Source organism: Amblyomma americanum, chromosome 9, assembly GCF_052857255.1.
Source record: "Amblyomma americanum isolate KBUSLIRL-KWMA chromosome 9, ASM5285725v1, whole genome shotgun sequence".
Lineage (NCBI taxonomy): Eukaryota > Metazoa > Arthropoda > Arachnida > Ixodida > Ixodidae > Amblyomma > Amblyomma americanum.
In genome coordinates this window covers 115528874-115543296 of record NC_135505.1, presented here as the reverse complement: position 1 = coordinate 115543296, position 14423 = coordinate 115528874, and the positions used below count along the sequence as shown (strand labels likewise).

At 45.8% G+C, this 14423-nt stretch overlaps 1 protein-coding gene across 1 annotated transcript; it reads right to left on the bottom strand.

Moving 5' to 3' along the window:
• Positions 1–1484: 1484 nt before the first annotated feature.
• LOC144105393 (uncharacterized) lies at positions 1485–8298 on the bottom strand. Its single transcript, XM_077638514.1, has 4 exons — positions 8231–8298; positions 6624–6772; positions 4228–4512; positions 1485–3331 (listed from the first exon to the last, which is right to left on the bottom strand). The coding sequence occupies exons 1-4, from the start codon at positions 8286–8288 to the stop codon at positions 1712–1714; spliced, it is 2112 nt and encodes a 703-aa protein (XP_077494640.1). The 5' UTR covers positions 8289–8298; the 3' UTR covers positions 1485–1711.
• Between the last annotated feature and the right edge of the window lie 6125 nt (positions 8299–14423).

The following is a 14423-nucleotide window of genomic DNA, read 5'->3' as shown; positions in this document are numbered from 1 at the left end:
GCTCTATAAGCTATCGCGTAATAATTAGATTGAGTTCTCTTCATAGTCAAACCCTGAACTGTGCCAGACGCGGCCGACCTGTCCCCGCCAATTTATTAATGCTATGGAATTAGAAGCCCCATGAACCGAAATGCGCCGTCGGGCATAAACTTCGCCCATTGGCTCAAGGGAAGTGAGGTCACCACACCGGAACTGAAGTCACTTCCGGTAAAAGGCATCAACTGCTGCTAATGCTGCCGCATTGTCAACACATAATAGAATATAGGTGACCCAGAGAAATTTTCGATCCCATCTCCAACCTGACTCTCTGTGGTACCTTTCTGTGCTCTCCTTATCTTGATATCCATTTGTTACCATAACAGGCCACCGGCTAGCTGTTGTCTCTCGTACCTGCCTCGCGGACGTTCATCTATTTCCTATTTGAGATAGGATATCTCCAACTCGTGTTTGTTCCCTAACCCACGTTGACCACTCGCTATCAGTGTGGTTAGGGAACACGCGCGTGTTCGGGCCACATGCCACTAAGCGACACCTCTGGTATTCCGCACTCCTGTTTTCCCACTGCGTTATTGAATTTAATTTCTTAGTCACTGTTTCGTTCCGTTATCGTGTGCGTTTCTAGTAAGTGGAGACCTTTTGGAGGGTGTAGGCGGGTGGGTGTTGTTTCTGAAGGGTGGAGGCTTCACGCTTCGGCTGTTCAAGATCCCCAGGTTCGCTAAAGGTCCCCAGGTGGTGCAAATGTTGTTGTTGTTGCCCTCTAGAGGATGATGGCGCATACCCACTGCTGGGGAATGACCAAAACTCAGGCGGCAGTCGAAAGGTGCTCAAAACGGTAAAATTAAAACATTAATAAAATAATTCAGGACTCCTTCATTAAGGCGCCTTTTCTATTTTTCGTCTGTCACTCCACCTTCCTCTCTTCGCTAAAGGCGCGGTTGAGGTGTTAAACGAGAATTGAGACAGTTACTGCGCCTTTAATTTCCTAAAAATATATTTTTAATTTTTGGCCAATTTCGCCAAAACACCTCTTTGTGCCTATCCCTAGCAGTTTATCAGTTTAATTTCACGTAATGCGATAGATCAAGCAAGAAACAACGCCGGTGAAGTTTCAGGGCTTGCCAACATCTAAATTTAGAGTACCCTTCGCCAGGTTCTTAAAACGCTTGTCTCAGATAAGCTTGGATACACCGCATAAATATCGCGCGGGCAATCAAAGCAATTGTCAAAAGTTCACAGCCCAGGGCTGTTTGATTCTAAGCTGTGTAGTGGGCTCATGTCACCGCTCTTCGAGTCCTAACCACCGAAGGGAGGAGGACCAGAGTTCCTCTTACCACAGAGATATTTAGGATACTTAGGGATGCACAACAAACAACACCGCGTGGCTCACCCATGATACCATGGCAGACGAAACTACGGACAACAGGAAATTGTAGTTCAGTCTCCTTTTAGTGGCTAAGAAAGACATTTTGCTTTCATATACAGACACAGGAATGATATATTTGTCCACGGACAGATTGTTTATCGTTATTCTATTCTAAACCTGAAATGCAGTAAGAAGGGTTTTTTTCTCTCTTCAATGTCCAGTGCCTTCCAGTAAAAGCAAACCAGACAAAACATCAAGGTGAACATAACGCAGTTGTGTAAGCTGCAATCAAGAGTACGTGCTGGGGTACCTCCTGTAATAAATTAAGCCGTGGCCCCAGGTCTTTCTCTAGCCCACACAGCAACGGCTTATCGACCACATAGGGTCGCCCGGCTTGCAACCAAATGCTTCGGCGAACTGCGGCAGGCTCGCCATCCCAAGCAGGCAGGACGCGTAGGCCGTCGTGAAGTCCAGCGTGTTGGGGCCGTCCCGGGAGGCATTGCGCGACGTGCACAGGGACAGGCAGGAGCGTTTGAAGAACGCAGCGTTCGAGGAGAGGACGCGGGGCTTGTTCTTGGTGACGATATAGCGGTCGTACTCGTGCTTGGCATCGTGCGCAAGGCGAATCGCTTCCACGACACTGAAAGCATCGTCGAATTGGTCGTCCCTGAGGTGCTCGTGGTAATTGGTCGAGACCCGGGCGTAGCACTGCTGCATGGAGGAGTAGTTTTTCAGCGTGCTTTGGCTCCAGTGGGACCCTAAACCGGTTGTCGTCTCGTTGCTGACCGCTGCCATCACCGCCGTCGTAGTCGCCGCAGAGTTGAAGGTCTTTCGGTCCAGGAGGGACAGTACCTTGCGGGCCAAGTGCACTACTACCACGGCGATGTTAATGAATTGATCATCCTTTACGTGCCGGTAGTACAGTGGAGGAACGGCGAAGGAGGCTGGAACATATACCTTCAAGGACTCGGGGTCTGCGACCATCTCCGAGCCCAAAAGGATCTTCCGGTCGTTGTAGCTGCTACTGTTTATTGCAGCCAAGAAAAGGCAGTTCTTCACGTCGCGGGCTCGCAGTGCCACCATGCTTGAAACAAAGCCATTAATTTCCACGGGTTTACTGCTGTGGCACTGGATAGCCTGTTCCGTCATGTCGGCGCCGTAGAAGCGAGACATGCGGACCCTGCTGAGCTTTTCAACCGTGGCTTTGCGGTCGTGGTCGCTCATCCAGGACCGCCTTCGCACGAGGATGTTCATGCGCGCAACGATGAAATCCATGTAGGTGTCGAAGGCCTCTTCGATCGCTTTGTTTATGGACAGGAAGCTGCTCATAAGGTAAAGCCAGATGTCTTCGTAGGCCTCGGTGGTTGCCAGATAGCACACGTTCTTGATGGCATCGGCGGCGCGGTTCTCAGAGAGCTCATAATCGTATTTCAAGACGTGTCCCGCAAGAAGAGTGAGGATATAGATGGGCCTCGCCGCTGAATGGGTGTCCACTAGAACGGCCTGTAGGTCTTCGCAAATTTCGCCCGATTGGGTGATCGTAATAGTGATCTTTTCCGGCAAGGGCAGGTCCTTCTGAAGCACTTTTCTCCAGAGCCCCACTGGGAAGCTCTGGCAAGTGATATCATCCAGTCTTTTTTCAGATGTGGTGCCCTGGATTGTCCGTTTGGCCCTCGTGATATCTAAGTTAAGGACCTCCTCGATAACCGCGTCGCTGGCTTGATCTTTGCCAATCACCTTGACGGCGTGGCGCACGTAGTTGGCGAGGTGGTCATGGTACATTGGTCGGACCAGATCGTGGAACGGTGGTTGCCTTCTTATTTGGAGCGTCCTGTTCGTTTCGCTGAGTATAGCCTCGATGCATACAAGCGTGTGGAAACGGCTCAATAAGGAGAGATGAAGGACGTTGTGAAAGAATTGCTCCCAACTGGTTTCGGTAAGCCACTTTGACACGGGCAAATTGAGAGCCTGAAGCAAAGGACACAAATGATGCATATGTTAACTCTTCCACTCATTATGTCTCTCTAAGAAACATCGAAATTTTATCGGCCGTATAAAAACGCAGTTAACATGTGGCGTGCTTTCGTCAGTAGTGATGAATTTTAACGTCTTAAATTCGGCAACGGCGTTTTTCACCTCGCAAGAAGTTTGGTCAAGCCCAAAAGAACAGCGGTGAAACTGCGCATTGTTTAAGACGGAGGAAAGTGCAATTTGTTTTTGCAAAGATGGCGTCAGCTACATTCTCCTCTTCGAAACTCGCGAAATTCCTCCTCTGTAGACGTATGATGCTCAAAGGGAAACCTAAAGAAACCTAAAGAACTGTTCATCAGGATTTTGTTGTCAGTGAAATATAATTGCTGGGCTTTGCACGACAGCGATATTTTCAAGACATTCAACATTTAAATCACACCTTAGCACACTTGTAGGAATGACTGGCAGCGGGGATTGTAAGCAGTCCGTTTTTCGCTTTTTTCTCGCTTAAGCTTACAAAGGATCCAATATTTGGGCCGGCGGCATGCTTGTGATTTGGAAGTGGCAATTCATCTGTGCAGAGGGAGCGCCTTTTCTATGCTCCGAGTAGAAAAGGAATAAACTGAGACCGACTGCTTAAAATTCACCTGACTGCGGACGGTTAGTCGCCAAGGATACTAACAGTGACAGATGTCCGCTTGCAGTTAATGTTTCAGGGAGTAATGCTTTCTGGTTGAGGGACCGATATTTGTGGCAACTGAGCCAGCTCCCATTGAACGAGTCCCGTAGCATTTTTGCCTTTCAGCATGAATTAAAATAATAGATAAAGCTTTACGATGACGACGTTACTCTTCGCTTAGAGCTTAGCGCAAATACCAGAGTGGGACGCTCACTTTGAACAGCTCTTGAGCTGAGGCCGCGATGTCCGTCTGCTGTTCCATAAACGTGAGGCAAGATCGGTAGAAGAAGGCGGCGTTTTGTCGGAGCTCGTAGTAGTCTCCCTTGGAGTAGTCCTTGGTCAGTGCCTGGTGCCACACCTCCGTCAAGTTGCGGGTGACGTCGATCATGAAAGAAGAAGGGTTCTTGGTGTCCTGCATCCAACGGACGCACACGTGCCGGTAGAAGTCGCGGCATGGGCCCACGTTATGGTCGATATAGCTGTCGGTGAGACGCACAACCTGTGAAGCAGAGAAGAGTTTGTGGAGACTGAAAACTGGACTAGTTTGTATGGCTCTAGTGCGGTTTAAACAGAGCCAAGAAAACAAACAAACAGACAACACACTTGTCTGTGTGTTCATTAATATCGTGATTTGATTTAGTAAGAGAAACTTGATCCGATCTGCACAGCGCGGAAAGAACGACATATATGAGAGTGTTCAGGGAGATCAGAGAACGACTTTTCCTGTGCCTCTGGTTTTTCGTCTGCTCTCTGCAGCTCTGTGCACTGATTTATGAGTTCTATATGTAACAGTTTCCGTGGTGCTGTACAATCCGTAACGAATAGTACATTGCTCTACGTTATTACAATGGCCGATCTATGACGTCCAACATTCTCGGACAAAACTTTTGAACTGTAAAGTACTGTTATAAAAGCATTGCAGGTATTGGTCCATTCTTTCGGTGTGTAGCAACGTCTTTCGTTTATGATGTTTCCATCGTTCGCATCGAGCAGTTAAGACTGCTATAGAAAACCAACGAGAGACGCGGCGGACGATAGCAAATAGAGTAGGAAAAAATAATAGAAATAGAAAAAAATAGAAGAAAATGCAAGCCTGCCGACGGGAGACCTCCGGTTATATTGATTGTTATAGCAATTAATGCGAAGGCAAGATAACCGCTGGTCCTTAAGGGTAACGGAGCAATTTCCAGAAGTCAAGCGTAGCAGGGGGCGGCAGAAGGTTAGTTGGGCGAATGAGATTAGGAAGTTTTCAGACATAGGGTGGGCGCAGCTGGCGAAGGACAAGGTTAATTGGAGAGACATGGGAGAGGCCTGTGCCCTGCAGTGGGGGTAGTCAGGCTGCTGCTGCTGCTGATGATGATGATAGCGATATCTCACAATATAAGAAAAAATTGCGCCCTTAAATATCCAGTTCAAAAATGCTTTTGTCCAGAATTGTTCGATGTGGAATGACTTCCGTAGCGATACCAGTATGCGATATTTTCAATGGCGTTCACAACATAACAGTATTTCTGCAGAGAAAAATTTCTTGTTTCCTGGTACTGTCCGAAGACAACACCAGCTGGATGGGTGTATATGTATGCCATAAGACAAATGCGCCACCTGTGGTTATGCTGTCAAGGTGGGCATCAATGTGGGTGCGTTGTCGTTTCGTTGCCTGAAAGAGAACTCCTGTAGCCAGACCAGGCACACTGCAGGCCAGTGAAAACATATTGAAACGAGCCATACGAGTCGTTTGTATGGAATTATGGGGATAAGGAGTTCATATAGTGTGGAAAATATATAGACATCCGTACGATTTCGTAAGGAGTTCATAATGTTTTCAGAAAATTTTCATATAGCTTCCACAAAATGTGCATTACGTCCTATCAAGTCTGTAAGATTCAATAGCGCTGTCCATAATGTCCATACCGACTCCATACAATCCAAACGAAAATATATAGAATTATGGGACTTGTGTTATAAAAACTTTCATTAGAGTAATTAAGTATAGGCTAAAATGACCGTTAGAGTCTTGTAGCAGTGCTTGCTTTGCGGCTAGTTGGCTCCGTCTTGGCTTCGCAATCCGGCCTTAACCTATACTGCAGGTCCACTCGTTTCAGCTGCACCTCCTGAACTGGTTCACAGCCGGTTCACTGCGGTGCACGGACGGTTCAGCACTCTTGCAGCCGCAGTACAGTGGTGCAGCTAGAGCGCGATACTAGCGCCACTCTGAAACGAATGCTGAGGTGCAGATGTCGTGCAAAAGATATGCGAAACCTTCACCCTGACGAGCGCGGGCCCCGTTTTCTTCTACCACAGGTCGCAGCGTCGTCAGCTTGCCATTTATTAGCACGTTCAGTGCTCCGTCAATTTCGCCTGCTGCCATTGCCTGCTGCGTCCCGCTCTGCACCACCGTTGCACCTCCGACTGCGGGGGTTCAGAAATTTCGTGAACCAGCCCTGCACCTTTGCTGCACTTTTTGAAACGAACGGTAGGGTGCAGAGGGCGCTAGGCTGCACCGCTGAAACGAATGGCAGTGTGCAGCACCACGTGAACCAGTTCAGGAGGTGTAGCCGAAACGAATGGACCTTGCTTCTGGCTTAGGGTATGCAGCCGCGTTGACGTCACCTCCTGGCACTCTTCGCTGACGCAGGGAAGGTCTCTGAGAACATCCTTGCGCCGCAGGAAGCCCAAGTACGTCCAGACGGCGCCGATGCTCCCGAGGGCGAACAAGAAGCCCACGGCTAGAACGGGTGGTGAGATAAAGCCCAATCCATCTGCGCGAGCAGAAATTGTAATAGCAGATTTTGCTTTTACTTGTCAAGGCAGCGCCTACGAAATATGCGATAGTGAATGGCTTCGAATGAATTTAGGGCGCCTGGGATTGTTTAAGGAGGAGTGAAACCTCATCGCAGGAATAAGAGTATTTCGGCTATCTGCCGCGGTGGCTCAGTGGTTAGGACGCTCAGCTACTGATCCGGAGTAGCCGGGCTCGAACCCGGCCGCGGCGGCCGCGTTTCGATGGAGGCGAAACGCAAAGGTGCCCGTGTGCTGTGCGATGTCGGTGAACGATAAGGATCCCCAGGTGGTCGAAGTTATTCCGAAGCCATCCACTATGGCGCCTCTTTCTCTATTCTGTCACTCCCACCTTCCATCCGTAATTTCCTTACGGCGTGGTTCGGGTATCCACCGAGATGTGAGGCAATTAGTGCATCATTTACTTTCCTCGAAAAAGCAATTTAATTTACCCTAATTCGGCTGTCGCTGCTTAGATCCACCTTAAGACCTCATATTCCCTATGAGCTATTCCCTACAGAGGTTAAATGGTGAAGATAATAGGTTTTCATGGGATGAAAGGGTGCAGTAATTGTCTCACATTTAGATGGATACCTCCACCACGCCGCGAGGGAAGGGAAGAACGAGGGAGTGAAAGAAGAGGTGCCGTAGTGGAGATATCTATTAAAAGCTTGTATCCCCATTGAAAAATGTGTACAGGTTTGAATAGGAGACAAAGAGGATTATGGCACATTTCGTTTAACATTATAGGATGAAGCTTCCAAAGCGATTCAGCCTTTGAGTGACTCATTAGTGGAGGGCTCCGTATAACTACCATAACCCCCGGTTAATTACCGTGCGCTTACAACACACAGTTCATACAAGTCGTGGATTCGAACCCGTCCACTACGGTAGCACTTCGATGGAGGAAAAATGTGAAAATTCCGTGTACTGTGCATTGCTAGTGCCCGTTAAGAACCCCAGGTGGTCGAAATTATCCGGAGCCCTCCACTACGGCGTCCCTCATAGACTGAGCCGCTTTGGGAAGTCCATCATATAAAGCCAAACCAAATGTGTCATAATCCTATTTGCTGACCCGTTCAAACCTATATACATTTTTCAGTAGGGATCTATTAAAAACTCGTGGATGCCCGGTGGTAGCACATGGATCGAACAACGAACCTCCCGCTTATCAGGCGCTGTGTTTATGACCTTCCTTAAACTGAATGCTAGAAATGGGTCTCGAGGTCCACTGAACAACGAAGCGAGCAAATGCTTTGGAGTAATTTAACCTCACGCAGCAATGTAAAGAAAAAAAAACAAGGATTTCTTTAATGAGGCACGCCAACTTAACATTGCAACGGGCCGTGCCGCTACATGCGCTTGGAATGAGACCTATTGGATGCAGTAGCCCCGTTTGGTTGTGCCCCAACTATACAGGTGTGAGGAATGATACTCACGCAGGTTGGCTGCCTGGGGAACCGGGTGCGCCTGCGCTGGCTCCTCCGTCTTTGACATTGCTGAAGTAAAAAGAGTACATAGCAAGAACGAGAGAAAGAGGAAATAAGAAAGAGAAGAAAAGAGAGAGAAAAGAAAGAGAAAAAAAGAAGCGCCCGAAGTGACTGTTCTAGCACAGGAGGGTTTCGCTGGAGTAACGAATTGTGCTAACCACTGATGGTGCAATGTATCCACGCTACCGGATAATTTATATTTCTTAATTACAGTCTTCCACCAGTGGAGCACACCTTGTTCTAAAGCGATAGCGTTAAAGGACTCCCAGGGATCATTGAATACAAAGTAGACATTAATAATCTGCGTATGTGGGAATTAACCGACTACGCCATCGCGTCATACACTTAAGGTAGAGCTTAGCTGTCATATCCAGCTGTCTGTTTTTCCTCATTTGCCGTTTCATTTTGGTGCTGCTACATAATACCTGTGCTGGGAGTAAACGGTTGGTCGATTCGGGAGGTAATGGACAAAAAATTCAGTGCAACAGAGGTGCAGGTTGATAGGGACACTGTAAAGCGCCAGGACACGAGAAAACAAAACACTTATCTCTAGACGGGTTCGAACCCGACCGCGGCGGCTGCGTTTTTATGGAGGAAAAACGCTAAGGCGCCCGTGTGCTGTGCGATGTCAGTGCACGTTAAAGATCCCCAGGTGGTCTAAATTATTCCGGAGCCCTCCACTACGGCACCTCTTTCTTCCTTTCTTCTTTCACTCCCTCCTTTATCCCTTCTATTACGGCGCGGTTCAGGTGTCCAACGATATATGATACAGATACTGCGCCATTTCCTTCCCCCCAAAACCAATTATTATTATTGTTAATAATATTATTATTATTATTATCTCTAGACACGCATCGCGCTGGTCACTTGGTTAAAAACGTCACATGCGCTGCTGTTTACTCTAAAAATGAATTATAAAAAATCAGTTAAAGAATACATAATATTTCCGAACAACTAATAATGTAGCTTAAGGCTAGGTTATTCTTGGATCAAAGGAATGTTGTGGAATGGTGCGCAACAAATTGCGCTGTTTTCATTTGGTGACCTACATGGTTATTTACCGCATAAACTTAACCACGTGCCTCAATTTGTAGCAAATGACCATGATATTGAACGTGAAGGCTACTTAATTTTCTGATCCTAGTAAGTGAATACGGAGATCACAGAAACATTCACTTTTGCCGCTTCCTCATCGAGCTTGGGTGACGTCATGTACATTGGCGATAATAGGGAGGGTCTCGAGGGTAGCGATAGAATAGGAGGAGCATCAGTTTAAGAACCCAGGGCATATGTCATCATCAAGATATTTTGTGGTTTTAGTTCTTTCCCTGGAAGGACCAGTAATACACACGACGATAAGAGTAATCAGAAAGGCCATCCGCAATAATCGCATTGGAAACCAGATCAAAATTGTTCGCCATGATAAAATCGAGGATATTAGAAGTGGTAACAGTGCATCGTGTTGGTTCAGTAATGAGTTTCGTTAAAGGATGGTCAAGAAAGGACTCCAGGAGTGCATGAGCTTCTGTATCATATGTACCACTGATAATGACATCCAGTTAATGTACAAAAATTAAAATCTCCGAATATGTGTAGCGAGGAATCCGATCACGAACTTCACAAAGAACGCAGTTAAATTCAAAAACGAATGTAGCACTCAGGTCAGGGGTCGGTAGAAAACGGCAATTATTAACTCAACTCCATTACGCTTAAGTGAGGTCCAGACGCGCTCGAGGGATGATTTAACAGTGAAGGGTACACAAGGGAAATGATTTTTACTGCTATAAGTACACCACCCCTTCTGTTATGCAGTCGGACACAGCGAATAACAAAATAAATTAGGACTCGGTAATAAAAACATTAGTATTGAAAATTGTGTCACTTAGCAACGTTTATGTCAGGACTACAAGCGATGCAGAGCATGAGTTGACGAGCGATGATAACGCAGCGCGTTTCGAAAAAAATTTCGAAAATTCGCTTTTCTAAAAAATTCTTGTGATCCTCGTGTAAAGCAAGGAAAACACTTATCAATAACACACTGAGATGGTGACGTCTAAAAGCTAACACTGGCAGAAACAGACCATTAACATGGCCGCGATACGTTGGGAAATCCCCATCGCCTGATCAGTATCTGTGTTCCACAAGTGTCATCCTTACTGATATGCGAAAAATAGTTGCATGCGTCCACTGATGAGGCTACGTTTCCAGTATGGTGACGTACATGAGAAACGGTCTATTCGCGAGAAAAAATCCTTCTGATAAATGCTTTTGCACGTAAGACTTAATAATAGTTAGTGCAATGTCGTCAAGCATTCATTTTTGCAATGGAATCTTTTACTCTCGCTTTGGAGGGAGGGCATGGTCGGGACTTTTCATCCTTGAGGCTGCGGTTTAATCGAGAGGTTAGTGCTGTACCTGTGAAATAGACCTTGGCAAGCATAAGAAAGCAAAGCGTCCTCTAGATCAGAACACCCATTTCGCAATGAACATATCCATAAAAGCGGGTGTACAGTGGTTAACAAGCATGGCACTGTCGTCAAGTCACATTCAACCACTAGATCTGTAGGCAAGAAAGAATCAGACTGATCAATGATTTTGCCCGTAACACTTATTAAAAAAGAGAGAAAAGTCGTCATGCATTCATTTTAGCCATGTATCCTGTTACTTACGCTCTGATGGGAGGGCATACTCGGGACTTTTCATCCTTGAAGCTGCAGTTTAATCGAAAGGTTAGTGCTGTACCTGTGAAATACACCTTGGCAAGCATAAGAAAGCAAAGCGTCCTCTAGATCAGAACGCCCATTTCGCAATGAACATATCCATAAAAGCGGGTGTACAGTGGTTAACAAGCATGGCACTGTCGTCAAGTCACATTCAACCACTAGATCTGTAGGCAAGAAAGAATCAGTCTGATCAATGATTTTGCCCGTAACACTTATTAAAAAAGAGAGAAAAGTCGTCATGCATTCATTTTAGCCATGCAGCCTGTTACTTACGCTCTGATGGGAGGGCATACTCGGGACTTTTCATCCTTGAAGCTGCAGTTTAATCGAAAGGTTAGTGCTGTACCTGTGAAATACACCTTGGCAAGCATAAGAAAGCAAAGCGTCCTCTAGATCAGAACGCCAATTTCGCAATGAACATATCCATAAAAGCGAGTGTACAGTGGTTAACAAGCATGGCACTGTCGTCAAGTCACATTCAACCACTAGATCTGTAGGCAAGAAAGAATCAGTCTGATCAATGATTTTGCCCGTAACACTTATTAAAAAAGAGAGAAAAGTCGTCATGCATTCATTTTAGCCATGCAGCCTGTTACTTACGCTCTGATGGGAGGGCATACTCGGGACTTTTCATCCTTGAAGCTGCAGTTTAATCGAAAGGTTAGTGCTGTACCTGTGAAATACACCTTGGCAAGCATAAGAAAGCAAAGCGTCCTCTAGATCAGAACGCCCATTTCGCAATGAACATATCCATAAAAGCGGGTGTACAGTGGTTAACAAGCATGGCACTGTCGTCAAGTCACATTCAACCACTAGATCTGTAGGCAAGAAAGAATCAGTCTGATCAATGATTTTGCCCGTAACACTTATTAAAAAAGAGAGAAAAGTCGTCATGCATTCATTTTAGCCATGCAGCCTGTTACTTACGCTCTGATGGGAGGGCATACTCGGGACTTTTCATCCTTGAAGCTGCAGTTTAATCGAAAGGTTAGTGCTGTACCTGTGAAATACACCTTGGCAAGCATAAGAAAGCAAAGCGTCCTCTAGATCAGAACGCCAATTTCGCAATGAACATATCCATAAAAGCGGGTGTACAGTGGCTAACAAGCATGGCACTGTCGTCAAGTGACATTCAGCCATTAGATCTATAGGCAAGAAAGAATCATTCTGATAAATGCTTTTGCCCGTAACACTTAATAGAAAGGAGAGAAAAGTCGACAAGCATTCATTTCAGCCATGTAGCTTGTTACTTACGCTCTGATGGGAGGGCATACTCGGGACTTTTCATCTTTGAAGCTGCAGTTTAATCGAGAAGTTAGTGCGGTACTCGTGAAATGCACCTTGGCAAATATGAGAAAGCCAAGCGTCCTCTAGATCAGAACGCCCATTTCGCAATGAACATATCTATAAAAGCAGGTGTACAGTGGTTAACAAGCATGGCACTGTCGTCGAGTGACATTCAGCCATTAGATCTATAGGCAAGAAAGAATCATTCTGATAAATGCTTTTGCCCGTAACACTTAATAGAAAAGAGAGAAAAGTCGTCAAGCATTCATTTTAGCCATGTAGCTTGTTACTTACGCTCTGATGGGAGGGCATACTCGGGACTTTTCATCTTTGAAGCTGCAGTTTAATCGAGAAGTTAGTGCGGTACTCGTGAAATGCACCTTGGCAAATATGAGAAAGCCAAGCGTCCTCTAGATCAGAACGCCCATTTCGCAATGAACATATCCATAAAAGCAGGTGTACAGTGGTTAACAAGCATGGCACTGTCGTCGAGTGACATTCAGCCATTAGATCTATAGGCAAGAAAGAATCATTCTGATAAATGATTTTGCCCGTAACACTTAATAGAAAGGAGAGAAAAGTCGTCAAGCATTCATTTTAGCCATGTAGCTTGTTACTTACGCTCTGATGGGAGGGCATACTCGGGACTTTTCATCTTTGAAGCTGCAGTTTAATCGAGAAGTTAGTGCGGTACTCGTGAAATGCACCTTGGCAAATATGAGAAAGCCAAGCGTCCTCTAGATCAGAACGCCCATTTCGCAATGAACATATCTATAAAAGCAGGTGTACAGTGGTTAACAAGCATGGCACTGTCGTCAAGTGACATTCAGCCATTAGATCTATAGGCAAGAAAGAATCATTCTGATAAATGCTTTTGCCCGTAACACTTAATAGAAAAGAGAGAAAAGTCGTCAAGCATTCATTTTAGCCATGTAGCTTGTTACTTACGCTCTGATGGGAGGGCATACTCGGGACTTTTCATCTTTGAAGCTGCAGTTTAATCGAGAAGTTAGTGCGGTACTCGTGAAATGCACCTTGGCAAATATGAGAAAGCCAAGCGTCCTCTAGATCAGAACGTCCATTTCGCAATGAACATATCTATAAAAGCAGGTGTACAGTGGTTAACAAGCATGGCACTGTCGTCGAGTGACATTCAGCCATTAGATCTATAGGCAAGAAAGAATCATTCTGATAAATGCTTTTGCCCGTAACACTTAATAGAAAAGAGAGAAAAGTCGTCAAGCATTCATTTTAGCCATGTAGCTTGTTACTTACGCTTTGATGGGACGGCATACTCGGGACTTTTCATCCTTGAAGCTGCAGTTTAATCGAGAGGTTAGTGCGGTACTCGTGAAATGCACCTTGACAAATATGAGAAAGCCAAGCGTCCTCTAGATCAGAGCGCCCATTTCGCAATGAACATATCCATAAAAGCGGGTGTACAGTGGCTAACAAGCATGGCACTGTCGTCGAGTGACATTCAGCCATTAGATCTATAGGCAAGAAAGAATCATTCTGATAAATGCTTTTGCCCGTAACACTTAATAGAAAAGAGATAAAAGTCGTCAAGCATTCATTTTAGCCATGTAGCTTGTTACTTACGCTTTGATGGGACGGCATACTCGGGACTTTTCATCCTTGAAGCTGCAGTTTAATCGAGAGGTTAGTGCGGTACTCGTGAAATGCACCTTGACAAATATGAGAAAGCCAAGCGTCCTCTAGATCAGAACGCCCATTTCGCAATGAACATATCCATAAAAGCGGGTGTACAGTGGCTAACAAGCATGGCACTGTCGTCGAGTGACATTCAGCCATTAGATCTGTAGGCAAGAAAGAATCATTCTGATAAATGCTTTTGCCCGTAACACTTAATAGAAAAGAGATAAAAGTCGTCAAGCATTCATTTTAGCCATGTAGCTTGTTACTTACGCTTTGATGGGACGGCATACTCGGGACTTTTCATCCTTGAAGCTGCAGTTTAATCGAGAGGTTAGTGCGGTACTCGTGAAATGCACCTTGACAAATATGAGAAAGCCAAGCGTCCTCTAGATCAGAGCGCCCATTTCGCAATGAACATATCTATAAAAGCAGGTGTACAGTGGTTAACAAGCATGGCACTGTCGTCGAGTGAC

Coding starts and splice junctions, on each gene's coding strand:
- LOC144105393 (XM_077638514.1), bottom strand. CDS start 8,288: ATGTCAAAGACGGAGGAGCCAGCGCAGGCGCACCCGGTTCCCCAGGCA. Junction 6,773..8,230: donor TCCCCAGGCAGCCAACCTGC/GTGAGTATCATT, acceptor CTGCTCGCGCAG/ATGGATTGGGCTTTATCTCA. Junction 4,513..6,623: donor TCAGCGAAGAGTGCCAGGAG/GTGACGTCAACG, acceptor TCTGCTTCACAG/GTTGTGCGTCTCACCGACAG.